The following is a 14,822-nucleotide window of genomic DNA, read 5'->3' on the forward strand; positions in this document are numbered from 1 at the left end:
TGCTTGTTGAATTAACAAATGAACAGGTAGAAAAAATTGAGTGTAAGGATTTAAATGTGTTTAAACCAGTAAATATCTATCAAAGAAGAGGTCACCAGAAGTGTGCCTAGCAGGCCTGGAGACCACAAATTTTTCATGGCTTTGAATGTCTGATTTTGATGAGACTACAGTAAGCACATGCTGTGGCAGAGTCAGCACCCATAGCTCTTTAAGCAGATGGATAAGCTTACCTCTGTGGAATAACATCGGCCTCTGTTTAACGCAGGTTGATGTAAGGCTGAGAAGAGAGGAATGCATTTCTAATAAACTTGTGAAGTAGACTCATGCTCAGTGTTTTCAGAACATCCTCAGGACTTCACAGCTGGCCCGTGGGCTGGCCTCCGTGATGCAGCAAGGTGACATTATCTCCTTGAAGGGTTGTTGCGGTTGCTAAGGTGACTGCTAGAAGGGGGAATGCATTAGCCGACTTTCCCAATTTTCCCAGGGCTCCTGGACTGCTTCCTCCTTTTTCAGCCTCAAAGGCCAGGCAGAGAGGAACAGACTTACTCACTGCCTGCCACTGCTGTCTCATTTAATTGTTACACTGATCCACTGAAACGGTTTACCATTCAGATGACAAAACTGAAGCTCAGCGAGATCAAGGGACATGTTCCAATTAGGGCAGTAGCAGAACCAGAACTCTGGCTCTTTCCATATCTCCACAGAGCGTCCCACAGCCGACCTCTCCCTCCTAAGGATTCCTCTTGGCCCTCAACCCCATCCTCATCCTCACTCCCAAAGGGAAACTCAAGTAAAGGGCACCAAAGTGGATTTCCTGGGTAAATACACGCCCACTCTCTCCTTACTCATTTTCAACGCATGTTTATTAAACACCTCTATTATGCCAGGCACAGCTCTTATGACTAAAGATACATGATGAACAAGACAGGTGCGATCCCTTCCCTGTTGGAATATAATTCTGGTGAGAAGAGATAGACAAAAAAAAACTAGTAAACCATTAAATGAAGAAAATAATTTCAGATAGCAGTGTTAGAAAGGAAATGAAAAAGGGTGACTTGATAGAAGGGGGTTGGGGAGATGAAGCTGCTAAAGATAAGGTGTTCAAAGAGGGGCTAAGGAGGTCACTTTTGAGCTGAAACCTGACTGAACAAAGGGGCCAGCCAAGCAAAAATGGGCATGTGAGCATTAGAGGCAAAGGGATCGGGAGTTCAGACTCGAGGCTGGCCGCTGGTGACCGTCACAGCAGGCCACTTCACCTTTTAGACTTTTTGAAAATATAACATGCCTCATAATGGAACACGTTTCTGATTTATAATCTGAATCATAATATTACATTATTCGGCATTACTCTTTTTCTTGGTATTCTGCAATGGGTTAGTAATGTGGCTTCAAGAAGGCTATGATCTCTACAAGTCATGGAGACAAGCTGGCTTTATCCACAAAGAGAGGACATGTGAGTTTACATGTATTTCCTTCTAGAGAACCACATACCGCAGACTGAGCCTGAGGACCTCACGTTGTATGTTCGAGGATGGCAAGGACCCAGGTATGGCAGAGTCAGACAGGTGTTCCCAGAAACCCAGTCACACACAGGGAGAACTCAGATACCTAGGAAGCGAGCTGCTGGGCGGCGGGGTGGGGGGGGGGGTGGGGGGTGGGTTGGGGGGGGTGGGGGGTGGCGTGGTGGTGAACATTTATTTTGGTGCTATATAGCATTATTCCCAGGATACCTTTGGTTATCACAAGATAACCAGGATAGCCTGGTTACCACAAGGAAGGAAATAAAATTCTTTTTGTAGGTAAGTATGGACTCAGTCAATACACAGCAAAAAATAGTTTCGGAGATAGGAATAGGGGACTGTCATGAACTCAAACTAGGATCAAGTGGAGTGACTTAAAGCAATAAATCACTGCCTAGACCTAATATAGGCTGTCCCAACCCAGATACCCCAAAAGTAATAACAGGAATTAGAAAGCTATTTGCAGTATCTCAAAAATCTGGATGGACAGTGAGACTACACAGGCTCTCATTTACTTCTCATGTCCTTTCAGGTCATTCTTTCGTTGGTTTGTTCAGTATTTCAGTAAATCCTTAATGAGTTATTTCTGTGTGCCAAGTATTAATGACAAATGCTACGAAATTTTCTAAGTGGGTAAAATAGGGATCCTTGTTGTTGAGACATTTAAAGCATCTGGTGGAGCAAAGAGACGAGGAGATGGCTCATTACAAAGCAGCGGAACGTGTGCTGGTCCGGGTGCTATGGAGTGCTTTGAGAAGCCCAGAGGGCAGGAGAAAGGCAAGCCATAAGGCCTTGGAGAGCTTCCTAGAGGAGACATTACTAAACCTAAGTTTAAAGGACATAGATAAATTAGCCAGATGGGTCCAAGGGAATGAAGTTCTTGGCAGAGGAAGGATCATGTACTTATATATAGGGCTTTTAATTCTCCAGAGTACTTAATGCATTGTATCAGAATTGTGTTCAGCTTTGAGTAAGAGAAAACTCTGGTATCAGTAGCTTAAGCAAACAGAGGTTTATTTGTTTCACATAATAAGTCTGGAGGGAGGTGAGTGCTGGCTTTGGTTCAGTGGCTAATGATGACCGTTCTGCCATGTTCCTCTGAAACTCCCTGGGCTTTTCCTTCATGCTCATTGCCTTAAGATTGAAAAAGGGCAGCAGCTCTGGGTGTCATATCCATGTTCAAGCATGAAGAAGGGCCATGTCTGCATTAATCAGAAAAGTGAACGCTTTTTTCCAGCAAACAGCACCCCCCACCCCCCCGACTTATCCTTCTATGTCAGAGGCTTGAACTGGGCTCTGTGTCCCCATCCCCCACTGCAGTACAGGCTTGGTATGCAGATATTTAACCCTTCCTCACCCCAGAGTAGAAAGCATCAGGGAGAGCGAGTTGAGAATGACTAAATTCAGCCAATCAATAGTATCTTGCCAAACTTTCCATTTCACTTGCTCTTTGTAATAAGCTCACACAGTAGGAAGAGCCAGTGTTATTAGCTCCACTTTGCAGAAGAAACTGAGATTTGGAGAGCTAGATGGTGCCTGAAATCACAGAGTTGAACATTTATTTAGTGATAACAAAAAAGAAAACGGAGAGCTAATGTTGACATATGCTTATTACACACCAGACTCTAGCTGAGCACTTAACATATGGTCTCTCCTTTCCTCCTCATGCAGTCCTTGAGGTCTGTCTCCTCTTGTTAGAAATGAGTAGTCCAGGTATGGACATAACGAAGGGCATATTGACGTGACTTGCCCAGGATCACAAAGCTAGCATACAACAGAGCCAGGATTCAGACCTTAGTTCTACACAGTGTCAGCCTGATGCCCTTCTTGCCTCTGCTACCTTGAAACTCTCATAACTTTCTCCCTATGAACCCAGTGAATGTGCCAGCTCACTGACATTGCCCAGAGCCCTTGAAGCCACCTCATCCCAAGCCCCTCTTACTCCTAATTTATTTGACCCACTCCTGTTTCTTCATTATTGCTTTATGGACATGGAATCCAGCAACACATTATGTCAAATGTCCTGCCGTTATGAATGCATTTCCTTTCATTGTAATAGCACCAACCATAATGAATACATTCTGGATCCGTGCAGATGTCACTGGTGTTTTCAATGCTCTGTTCTAATTTATGTTGGGAAATGAATACTTAAAGTATTGCCCAGGCTCCCATTACTCCAGAGCAAATGAGGGCTGCCCTGTGTGTGTGCATATGTTTTTGCATTCATGCAGCAGATAGGATGTTTGGGTCAGAATGAATTGTGTACCTGAAGTAGGAGTCTGGCTCTTTCCTGGAAGGGCACATTGGAAGTAATGTGCTGTGAACATCAGCAAACCTATGCAGGCAGGTTTCCTAAGGGATAGAAGGGCCTACCCAGGGAGCATAAATTATAGTCAGACATTGTTAGAAAGGCAGAGAGAGAGCCTCGCTGATTGAGGGGTCCAAGTTTGGGGGTACCCCCAAGATCTTCTTGACCTTGTGTGTATAGCCAGCAAGGTTGATGTGCTTGGTACCAGCCAATCTCATCAGTCAGCACACACCATCACAGACTTTTGACATTGAGGGTAAATAGTGAGACAGGCCCACCAAGGACCAGAATGTGCTCAGTTTGGAATTAATTATGTGACCTGATCTTTATGGTGAGAGTCTGTCTATGAAATAGAGGGATGATAATAGTCACAGAGTCTGAAATGCCCAATAGTAGTAGAACGTTGCCTTTATGGAGAGAGGCTGGGGCAGGCCTCCCCTATATTTGAAACAATTTGTGGACCAAGAAGTGCTAGACATTTAGCCTGCTGTCTGCAGGGGGTTCTTAGGGTGATGTTTTTAGGTATATCTGAATGATGCTAAAGCTGAAACTCCAATACTTTGGACACCTCATGCGAAGAGTTGACTCATTGGAAAAGACTCTGATGCTGAGAGGGAGTGGGGGCAGGAGGAGAAAGGGACGACAGAGGATGAGATGGCTGGATGGCATCACTGACTCGATGGACGTGAGTCTGAGTGAACTCCGGGAGTTGGTGATGAACAGGGAGGCCTGGCGTGCTGCGATTCATGGGGTTGCAAAGAGTCGGACACAACTGAGTGACTGAACTGAACTGAACTGATACCAAACATATCCTTTCCAAGGCTTGGGATCTCAGCAGTTAAAGGGTACCTGGAAGATAACCTGTCAGGCCCAATATTGTGAATCCCCATTCAGAGGTTCTAGGAATTTTAAAGGAGGTGATGTGGTGGTTTACAGAATGTACGAGTATCCTACATTTCTATAAAATCCTATGTTTTTATACCGCACCTATTTCAGCGAAATCTTTTAGATATTCGGGACTTGCCTGTTAATAAAAATTGGCCACTCAGTGATTGCAAGGCAAATTAAAGAAGAAATAGAGGTTGCAAACTGAATTTAGAATGGGTAATGGGTTTGGGCGTGCGTGTTTGTATACACATATGCAAAATGCAAATATTGGGAGGGGTCTGGAAATGTTTGGTTTTGCCTTTAATAAAAAAGGGGCAAGCATGACTCTAAAATTTGGCTTGGGGGGCAAAATTTCTTTCTAGTCTCTAAGTAATCTGAAATCTCACTAGATTTTTATTGCTGAAAATCTATCAAAAAATGAGGCTGTGGAATTTCAATATCTATCCTTTTCTGTTTCATAGGGTGTACTTTTCCCTCTGAGTCTCTGGAGCCTTAATTTTTATACAATTAGTCACCTGACTCTTCTGTCAATACCTGAAAGACAAACTTGAGAGAACTGGTTTCCCCAAATCTACCTACAAGTATAAACCCAGTTAAGACCAGTGCAGTACTCAAAGAAGTTATTGCTCTTCCCTTCATGCCACAAAGCTACTTGAACTTGTCCTACACTGAAAAGTCTATTTTACAGGAAGTTCTGTAGAACCAAATATACTGTTTGGGGGTTTAGTTAAAACACAAATGAATCTAGCTCTGAGCTGAATCTCTTGCGTCTCAAAGTCTCCATTCTTGCAAATTCAAATACTGGAAAGGCTTGCTGTATCCTCGAAAAGAAAAGGAGTCGAACAGTAAGAGAAAGATTGTTCACCATTTCCTCAGGGACAGTGATATAAAGCACAGTTTACTTTTGCCCTGCGGCAGGGTTTAGTCTTGCGTCAACCTAGAAAGCCTTTCTGAAAGGGGTGCAGGAATGAGGATGCAGATAGAAGCTGCGTCCTGCACCAGTGGCTTCAGGTTTCCATGGACTTCGAGCAAGATGCAGTTTACCACCAGCTTGAGTCAGAAGTACCAGAGAGTAAAACCCACAGAGAAATCTAGGTCTTTGTGCCCCTGTTGGGGTCAGAGTGAGGAGCAGGACCTAGGACACAGTATCAGCCCGATTCTCCTTCAGTTCACTGCTCCCTGCTCGACTAAGCTGGCTGGCAAGCCAGGGAAGCAGCCTAAACTGCCCTCCCGAGGAGCTGCCCATCTTACGAGAGTTCCTCAGGTAAATGTGCCTTCAGGGGACTGTATAACTAAAAGCAGAGCCATTTGCATTAATTCATTCTTTTGCCTCCTAAAGTGCTCAAGGCTCCTGCCATACATATATATATATGTATGTATACGTATATATATAGCATAAGTTTCTAGTCTCTAAGTACCTGTACTTACAGTCTGCTCTAAGATGATTGATGGGCTTCCCTGGTGGCTTAGTGGTAAAGAACCCACCTGCCAGTGCAGGAGGTGCAGGTTGGAGCCCTGGGACTGGAAGATCCCCTGGAGAAGGAAATGACAACCCACTCCAGTATTCTTGCCTGAAAAATCCCACAGATAGAGGAGACTGGCAGACTACTGTCCATGGGGTCGCAGAAGAGTCGGACAGGACTTAGCGACTGAACAACAAAGATAACTGAACAGATAGGGAGAAGACCAGCACCCAAGAGAATATGACTCTGTTTCCTGAACTCAAATTGTCTGTGCTTCCACTGCCATTCTTTTGTAATAGTTCTTGGGTATGAAACAAACTCAAGATTTAAAAAAAATTTTTCAATAATAAATAGTATCTACTGAATGGGAACTAGTTGAAGCTAAACCTATGTATTTTTCCCAAACTATCTAAAATAAAAACAAATTGCAATAATAGCTGTCATTAAATATTTACCTTGTGCCAGATATTATATTAAGGATTCTAATAAGGTGTCTTATTTAGATTTCACAGCTACTCAATTATAAAGGTTTTATTGAACCTGTTTTACAGATGAGGATACTAAACTCAAAGAGGAAAGTGACCTGGGTTACATTGTCTGCTTGTCTCAGAACCCAGTCCTTCTCTTCTAGGTGGTTATTGACACCTAGAAGATGGAAGAAAGCTTCTATCAGACACTCAGTTAGCCCACTTACGATAGATAGGTTTCCTTTTCTTTTAAATGGATCCCAGGAAGGGCCACTGTGCTCTACAGACCCCACACCACACGCTGATAGCTGATTAACCCAGGAGTAACTCAGAGCAGGTAGGTCAGAATGAGGCAGCCCTGGCAAGGAGTCACAGCTCACATTTCTTTTTTTTTTTTTTTGGTAGGAAGAACATTGGCTTTGCAGTCAGACAAACTTGAACTCCAAACATGATCGAGTCACTGACTTCTCTGAATGTCAGTTTACACATCTGTAAAATGGGGAATCAAAATGTCTTCTTCACAAAGATGCAGTCTAAATTGGATGAGAGACTATATAAATACCTATTATAATACATGCCGTTGAGTAATTTTTAAGAAATACAAAGTTGCTTAAAATTTCATTTTATTCTATCAGCAAAAGGTTTCCCAGACACCCTGAAATGTTTTGGCCTTAGCAGTTAAATGGTTGAAAAATGCAGTGTTCTGCGTTTCCCAAAGGAGGGCCCCTTCTTTAGAACCAGTTTTGCTTTTTCTGGCCTGTTTTCCCCTCCAAGACAGGAGGTGGGCTGCTGCTTTCCTTTCTGCCCTCCTTATCCCATCCCTCCCCAAAGTTTTCTCTCACCTCCCACTTGTGATTTCCTTAAGTGCTTTTAACAGTCGCTTGACACTGGAAGGATATTCTCAGCAGGCATGCAACCTGTAATCGCTGCTTGTTGCTGACGTGACCTTGTGGTTGACCTCTGAGAAAGCAGTGGGGACTGGAGGAGGCAGCCAGACTCTGCTCCGCCAAAGCAAGACGATGAGTCCCAGAGCACCTGGGAGGCAGCGGGAGGCATGGCTCCTCATGCCTTCCCACCTTGGCTCCCCCTGTCCAGTGTGTCTGGAGGTATAATCAGGAGAGAATTGTGGGATGGGTGAGGTCCCATTGTTCTTAAACAACACCAACCCCAAACAAAATGAAATCAGAGATACGGAGCACAGTGCGGCTGGAAGCACGTTTCCGCAGTGTGCGTGTTACCCCTGTGAGAGGCGTGCAGCGCCCTTAGGAGCCTCCTGCCATCACTAGAGCCCACCAGCCATCATCCCATGGTCTTCCCCCCACGCCTGGCTGGGGGTCTAGACTGCCTCCTACTTTTCTTAATCTTCTAATTCCCATTCTCTTCACCAAGGGAAAGGTGATTGAGGTATAGGAAATGGGGGGAAAATGCAAAGCCCTTACCTCCATTTCACAACTCTTAGACACAAAACTGCTCATCAGATTTCTGATAAGTCACAATATATGCCTTTGAGAGGCTGCAAGCTGTCCAGAGGAGGAACAGGCTAGCATCCTACCAGGTTAATAGCACCACAAGAGATACCTGTAGTGGAGGGGGTCAATGCCAGGGAAGTGGATTTCACATTAAGTGCTTCATCCCCATCTTTGTGACTCTTGAACTTTTCAGGCACTTTGCCCCAGATCATACAGCCTAGATGGCCTAAAGAGGCTTCCAGTGCCCGCCGTGTTCACAGCCCCCTCCTGAACACTTCACCTTGTACTCTACTTCCTAGCCCTCGTGGGCCTTCTGAAGTTTGGGCTTTATAATGAATGATCCTGTTTATAGACATGGTTCACTGCTCCAGCTGCCACTCTGCCCCTTCAGTGCCTTGCCTCCATGGCAATTTTCATGCATATTCTCTTAACTAGGCTGCTTCTAGCTTGCCTGGTCTTATCTACCCACCCTCAGGATCCTGTATTTCTACCACTCCACCATGAGCTGTGGAACTGCTAAGGTCCCCAGGGCCCTACAGACAGGACCCAGACCCTGAGAGTCTGAGGGGGAATGATGAGTAGTCTCTGTAGGCTGGAGTCTCTGTAGGGCTTCCCAGGTAGCGCTGTGGTAAAGAATCCACCTGCAGTGTGGGAGCCGCTCAAGATGTGTGTTTGATGCCTGGGTCAGGAAGATCCCCCAGAGGGGGAAATGGCAACCTGCTCCAGTATACTTGCTTGGACAATCCCATGGACACAGGAGTCTGGCAGGCTGCAGTCCATGGGGTCGCAAAAAGCTGGATATGATGAGCACACACACATGTAGGCTGGAGGGTCAGCACAGCCTCGTGAAACACGTGGACTTGAAAGCTGGTATGATTTGAGTAGGGCAAGAGAAAGGATATCGATACTCCAGGCTGGAGCAAGAGAAGGCCTTGTTATGACTCGTTAACAGCTGTTAAAACCGTCAGTGTGAAGGAGGAGTTTAGAACTGGAGCTGCCACAGAGATTTAAGGATTATCTGTGGATTTCAATGCTATTACTGTTCTTTACCAGAGGGGAGGGAAGGGAGAGTTGGAATGAAAGCGAGAAAATAAAGCCTCTAGTATGGAGTTATGTCAGATTCGTGGAGTCATTCTACTCTCCTCCTCTAGACGTGTTTCACATTCCTGTGCTAGAGGCTCATCAGAGAGTCTCATTTTGACTCCTAGCAAGAGTGCCCTTTACAGTTACCCTGTGACTATTCATGCCATTTAAAATAAATCAGAGCTAAGTGGGTGATCATGTTGTCCTCCTTGTAGACCAGTGGTTCCGGCCTTTGTTGCTGGGTTCCTGCAGTTAATCTAGTGCCATTTCCAGAGACTGGTCTTCGCATCCTCCTCCATGGGCCAGAGGAGGCATCTGAGTAGCCACCAGAGTCCTTTGTCCCACCGGGCTCCGAGCACTGTCAGAAATCAGACTTAGATCATAACAACAATAGCAAAGTCTAATTATGCGAGGCAAAGGATGTGTTACCTAACCTTACTATGGGAAACATTCCACAAGATACACATGTATCAAATCGTCACATTGTATACCTTAAATGACACAATAGCTTGTGTCCGTGATGTCTGTAATAGAGATCAGGAAAGCTGGTGGAATGAAATCAGACTTCAGAGAAGTGGGAGAAGCCATGTGAGACGGAATAGAGCTTTCTCTTTTCATAGATCAAGTAGTTCCATAGACTTTTCTTAAACTCTTATATACAGAATTCTCATCTTTTTATTCTTTTCTTTCTTTTTTGTATATATTTTAGCCCAGAGCCATAAAAATAGTTTTTAGGGAAGAGTGGCCTTATTGTCTCACAGCAAAATTTATGTTTAATTTAGAAACCACCCCTAAAGGGATTCTCTCATCTTTTCCCCAAAGTGATGAGCTGAAATATTTATTTTGTTGGCCCTCCAACCCGTCTGGGCAGGGCTGGGTGAGGACTGTGTGGCATGTTCTAAGTAGTGAGCAGGTGAGCGGGTAGGGAAAGCAGGAGATCTGTGTACTTTTGTTAGTTTCTCATGCTTACCGATATGCTTACTGTCCTGTGTAAACTTTAATTCCGACTGGGACTCCGAATGTGGAGTCTGAGAGAGCATCTGATCCAGGCAGGAGGAGGGAGCAGAGCTGAGTGGGGAAAGTTGCAGGTACTGTCTTGCACACCATTTCCTGACAAAAACAGCTGCTTAATGAGCATTTGCCATGTGCCATATGCTCCTTAGATTCATGAAGAACATGTGAGCCTGTTGTACAGACTTGTTGTACAGTTGAGGAAACTGAGCCCGGGGAACCAGGTGGTAAGTGGAGACCCCGTGGACTGGGCTTCTCTGGTACCTCAGTTGGTAAAGAATCCACCTACAATGCAGGAGACCCCGGTTCAATTTCTGGGTTGGGAAGATCCGCTGGAGAAGGGATAGGCCACCCACTCCAGTATTCATGGGCTTCCCTTGTGACTCGGTAAAGAATCCGCCCACAATGCAGGAGAAAGGCTATCTACTCCAGTATTCTGGCCTGGAGAATTGCATGAACTGTATAGTCCATGGGATCGCAAAGAGTTGGACCTGACTGAGTGGCTTTCACTTCATGGACTGCAGCACACCAGGCTTCATTGCCCTTCACCATCTCTTGGAGTTTGCTCAAACTCATGTTCATTGTATTGGTGATGCCGTCCAACCATCTCATCTTCTCTCGCCCCCTTCTCCTCATGCCCTCAGTCTTTCCCAGCATCACGGTCTTTTCCAGTGAGTTGGCTCTCTGCATCAGGTGGTCAGAGTGTTGTCTGCTCTGGCTAGCTGAGTGCTGTGACTGGGCCAGTGGAGGACAGTTGCCTTCTAGGTATCAGCAATCAGTCTCAAAATACCTGATATATGTTGAGACTGAGCCATAGACAGGTTCTTCTGAAAATGGATGAACCAGGTCTGAAGTGGTAGGGTTATGTCATTTGAGTGTCACAGCAGAGCTGGCTTCAGGAAAACCTGGGAGGAAGACAGAACATGTATTTGAAAATCTTTATCTGCTTCCTTCAGCATCCTGTACTTATACCCTAGTCCTGGCCCTTTAAGGAGTATTACTTCTTTTTCCCCAGTGAAACTTAACCATCCATCTCAACCCATCAGCTTCTGGCTGACTCACCCAAAAACTTATCCGTGCTCAAGTGCTTATGGTAATCCTGTGGCCTACTCTTATCTTGTAATATCTACTGATTTTTAACTCTGGGAGCTCAGCTCGAGTGAGTACCTTAGATTTAAGGTAAATGACTTTGATAAGGTCTTTAGATTTAATGGCTTATGTGGAGATCTTTTGCATGTAACAAAGGCAATGGCTGCTTTCTGCATAATGTCATGTTGGGTATCTATTCATTTCTCCAATGCCTAGGGCAGCCCTTTGAGTCAGAGCAGTGGTCTTTGTTCAGTCTTATGACTGGGCTGCTGCTGCTAAGTCGCTTCAGTCGTGTCCGACTCTGTGCAGCCCCATAGACGGCAACCCACCAGGCTCCTCCGTCCCTGGGATTTTCCAGGCAAGAGGACTGGAGTGGGGTGCCATCACCTTCTGGGCAGTGGCAGGCAAAAGGATGATAGGCGTGTAGTGTTCAGTTCCTCTTTTCTCACTGTGCTTCGGCTCTCCTGCTTGGTGTGTTCACGTGTGTGGGGTCACCTCCCTCTCTTCTGGCCAGACTAATGCTCTGTCTCTGACAGCACTGACCTGGAGTCCGGGGAGAGCCTCAGGTAAGATGCTGAATGCATATTGGACGTGATGTTCATCTCCTTCCTTGGCTGTCAGCTTCGAGCAGCCTTCCTCCCAGTAAGGGCAGATTCCTACAGGCCAGACCTGTTGACTGTATCATAAACTTTTGGAATATTGGGAATGGAGATGAGATGTTCTTAATTTCTTCTCCATTTCCTGGGGAGACTCCTGACTAAAGAGTGTGTATTGCAGGGGCAGGGATAGGACGCAGTAATAAACAGGCAGGGAACCAGGCCTCTGTCTGAATGGTGCCCTTACACAAACATCTCCTCTGCGCTCATCTCAGAGAAGACGTGCTGGCAGAGGTGCCTGAGTTACTAACTTGGCACAAACAACCTCCTTGTAGTTTCCTGTTTCCCTGTTACACAGCCCTCTTAAAGAAAGTACCCCCCGCTCCCCCCACCCACGCCGCCCCTCACCCCGCCATGGGCCTTAGACCCTTAGACAAGTGAATCTGGCTTTGGCAAAGAGGGAGTCCTTGGTTCTTCTTGGGAACAAGAGTCCATTCACTCCAGACCCCCAGCATCATGCACTGGCACCTGCATTCCTCATCTAGGCTGAGTCTCAGGCTTGCACTGATGATACAGTCCTATTTGAGCAGCCCGATGCCTGCCTTCCACCGACATGGGATTTATATTGAGTTACCACTGGGTGTTTGGTTTTCTCCCTCCTCGAAACATCTGTTTGTGCTGCCAGAGGGAGCGTCACACAGAACCCAGGCTGCACATTTTCAACATAGCCCTTATTCACGTTTTGGAGTGGAGTGCCAGCAGTGTGGTAGACGCCATATGGAGCTCTGCCACACTTCTCATCCCCTGTTCTTTCCCGTCCACAGCCCCCGCCACATCTCCTTAGGAGAGACTTCAGACTCATGAAGATAAGCATTAGGAGCTGCTGATGAGATGCTTCTCCTCTTGGCGTGCCCTTGTGCACTTGATCTCTAGACATTCTGAGTTTCTCACAGCTCCCTGAACATGCCAAGCTGTGTTGCATCTTCAAGAGTTTTTTCCAGCTGTTCTCTCCACCTGGCATGCCCTTCTTCTGGCCCCATAGTCTTCCTGGATCATACCAGTCCATCTGTCAACATTACATGATAGCCTTTGCTGACTCTATAGGTGGAATTTACCACTTTTTCCTTCTCTCATAACACACAGGCTACATTCTTTTCCCGACTCTGAGCTCATATCTGATTCCACCCTGCCTTCCCATCACCTGCCTATATCAGGGGCTCAGCCTCTGTGAGCTGAGAGAAAAGCAGCTGACCTCAGGATAAAGTAACATAAAACAGTTGACTTTCAGTTGAGTGCTCATTTCTTGTTAGTGAGGATGCTAGATCGTTTACATCTGTTATCTCACTTAATACTCATCGACTCCGAGCAGGAGACCCCGATACTTTTGCCCCCTCAACACACATGCACCCATCATTCGCTATCTTAGAATCCTGCTCTGTTGTCCTCATAGTACTTTGCACCATCCGAAAGTATTAATTTGTGTAACTCCCTTATTACTTGCCTTTCTTTACTAGAAGTTAAGCTTCATGAAAACCAGACTTTGTCAGTCTCGCTCACTACTATCATGATATCATGTGTTACAGAACCTAATATATTGTGAATACTCAGTAAACATTTGTTCCCTGAGAGAGTGAATGGATGAATGGCTCCCTATTTTGCAGATAAGGAGATGAAGACTTAGAGGTTGTTTTGCCAGAGTTGCACAGCTCAGAAGGGCTTGGGTGGAAATTCTGGTCTTCCTCCAGAGTGGGCGATCCTAACATGTCACACCACCTCCTGTAGGCGTTCTCCTAGCAGGTGGATCTTAGCAATCCTAGGAGGAAAATCTGCTCTCCTGCTGCACCTAGCTTCTGCTTGAAGGTCAACCTTCCCCACCGCTCCCTTCACCAGCTGACTCCCTTCTCCTCGGCCGAGGCAGGTTGTGAGAGAGACTATGTACCCATCACCAGATTCGTCGTAAGTGCCAGGCAGGTTGGTGAACACTCGGGGTAAACAGTGAATGAGAAACAGATCCGGCCTCCAAGGAATCCAAGTAACAAAGACTGACATTTACAATACAGCCACGTAAAGGCATGCTGGATCCCTGAACCCCTGCAGGCTGCACAGGCCGAGCAGACATCCCTCAGACTACCTTTATCACCAGTTCCCTGAAGGCAGACAGCGGGGCATTATCTCGACTTAACACTGATTTTCTTCTCTAGTGGGGTGGAGTGAAAATCAGCTGAAGCCTTGAAGGATATTTTCTATGCAGCCTAATTAAATAGGACCTGGGTGCCTGTCACCTCAAGACAAGTGGAATTGAAATTGAAACTGATGTCTGACCCAGAGAGACTCTGTCCAGGAGATGGTATCTTAGGGGCTGGCCCTTTTGTATGACTGTTTGCTGAAGCTCACAAGAACCAAGGTGAGAATCAGAGGGAAATGGCTGACTTGCAGCTGGCTTGCTACAAGGAAGTCACAGACTGGCAGTGGTTGAAAAACTGAAAACGTCTAGCTGTTTCTTTTTTAAAAAAGAGACTCTTGGGATCCTCTAGGCAGGGGGGTGGTTTTCTAGTACCTGGTTTGGATTTGAGTCTGCCAAAGCCTTGGCAAAATCTGTAGCAGTCAGCAAAGGTTACCACCTATTCTGCTGGTATTGAGGCATTACCAGTAACCTGGCTGAATACATGTGGCCAAGCTGACTTCACATGCCCACTCATAGCTGCCTTCACTCAGCACTGAGTCCCCTGTCCATGGTTGAAAGCAAGGGCCAGACCCTGGTTATATTCCAGCTCTGCCCTTGGGATGTCATTCATTTCTCTACTTCTCACTTTTTTCATCTGTAAAATGGAGTGGTGGTGTTGTTATAGAGGGTTACAGTTAGGGTTAGGGTATTAGTAAATAATGTGAAAAGTGAAAGTGTTAGTCACTCAGTCATATCCCACTCTT

The 14,822-nt window shown here is 45.8% G+C and overlaps 1 protein-coding gene across 4 annotated transcripts in view; it reads left to right on the forward strand.

Moving 5' to 3' along the window:
* The window catches only part of TRIM44 (tripartite motif containing 44), a 114,167-nt gene that overhangs the window by 80,078 nt on the left and 19,267 nt on the right, over window positions 1–14,822 (forward strand). For 3 of the 4 annotated variants that reach the window (XM_005216394.5, XM_024975561.2, XM_005216396.5), the window contains one exon: window positions 1,480–1,546. The exons of the other annotated variant lie outside the window; for it this stretch is intronic. In XM_005216394.5, coding sequence (XP_005216451.1) covers window positions 1,480–1,546 — 67 coding nt within the window. The remainder of the gene's footprint in view (window positions 1–1,479; window positions 1,547–14,822) is intronic. 4 annotated transcript variants of the gene reach the window in all.

The sequence above is a fragment of the Bos taurus genome, chromosome 15 (assembly GCF_002263795.3).
Source record: "Bos taurus isolate L1 Dominette 01449 registration number 42190680 breed Hereford chromosome 15, ARS-UCD2.0, whole genome shotgun sequence".
In the NCBI taxonomy this organism is placed as follows: domain Eukaryota; kingdom Metazoa; phylum Chordata; class Mammalia; order Artiodactyla; family Bovidae; genus Bos; species Bos taurus.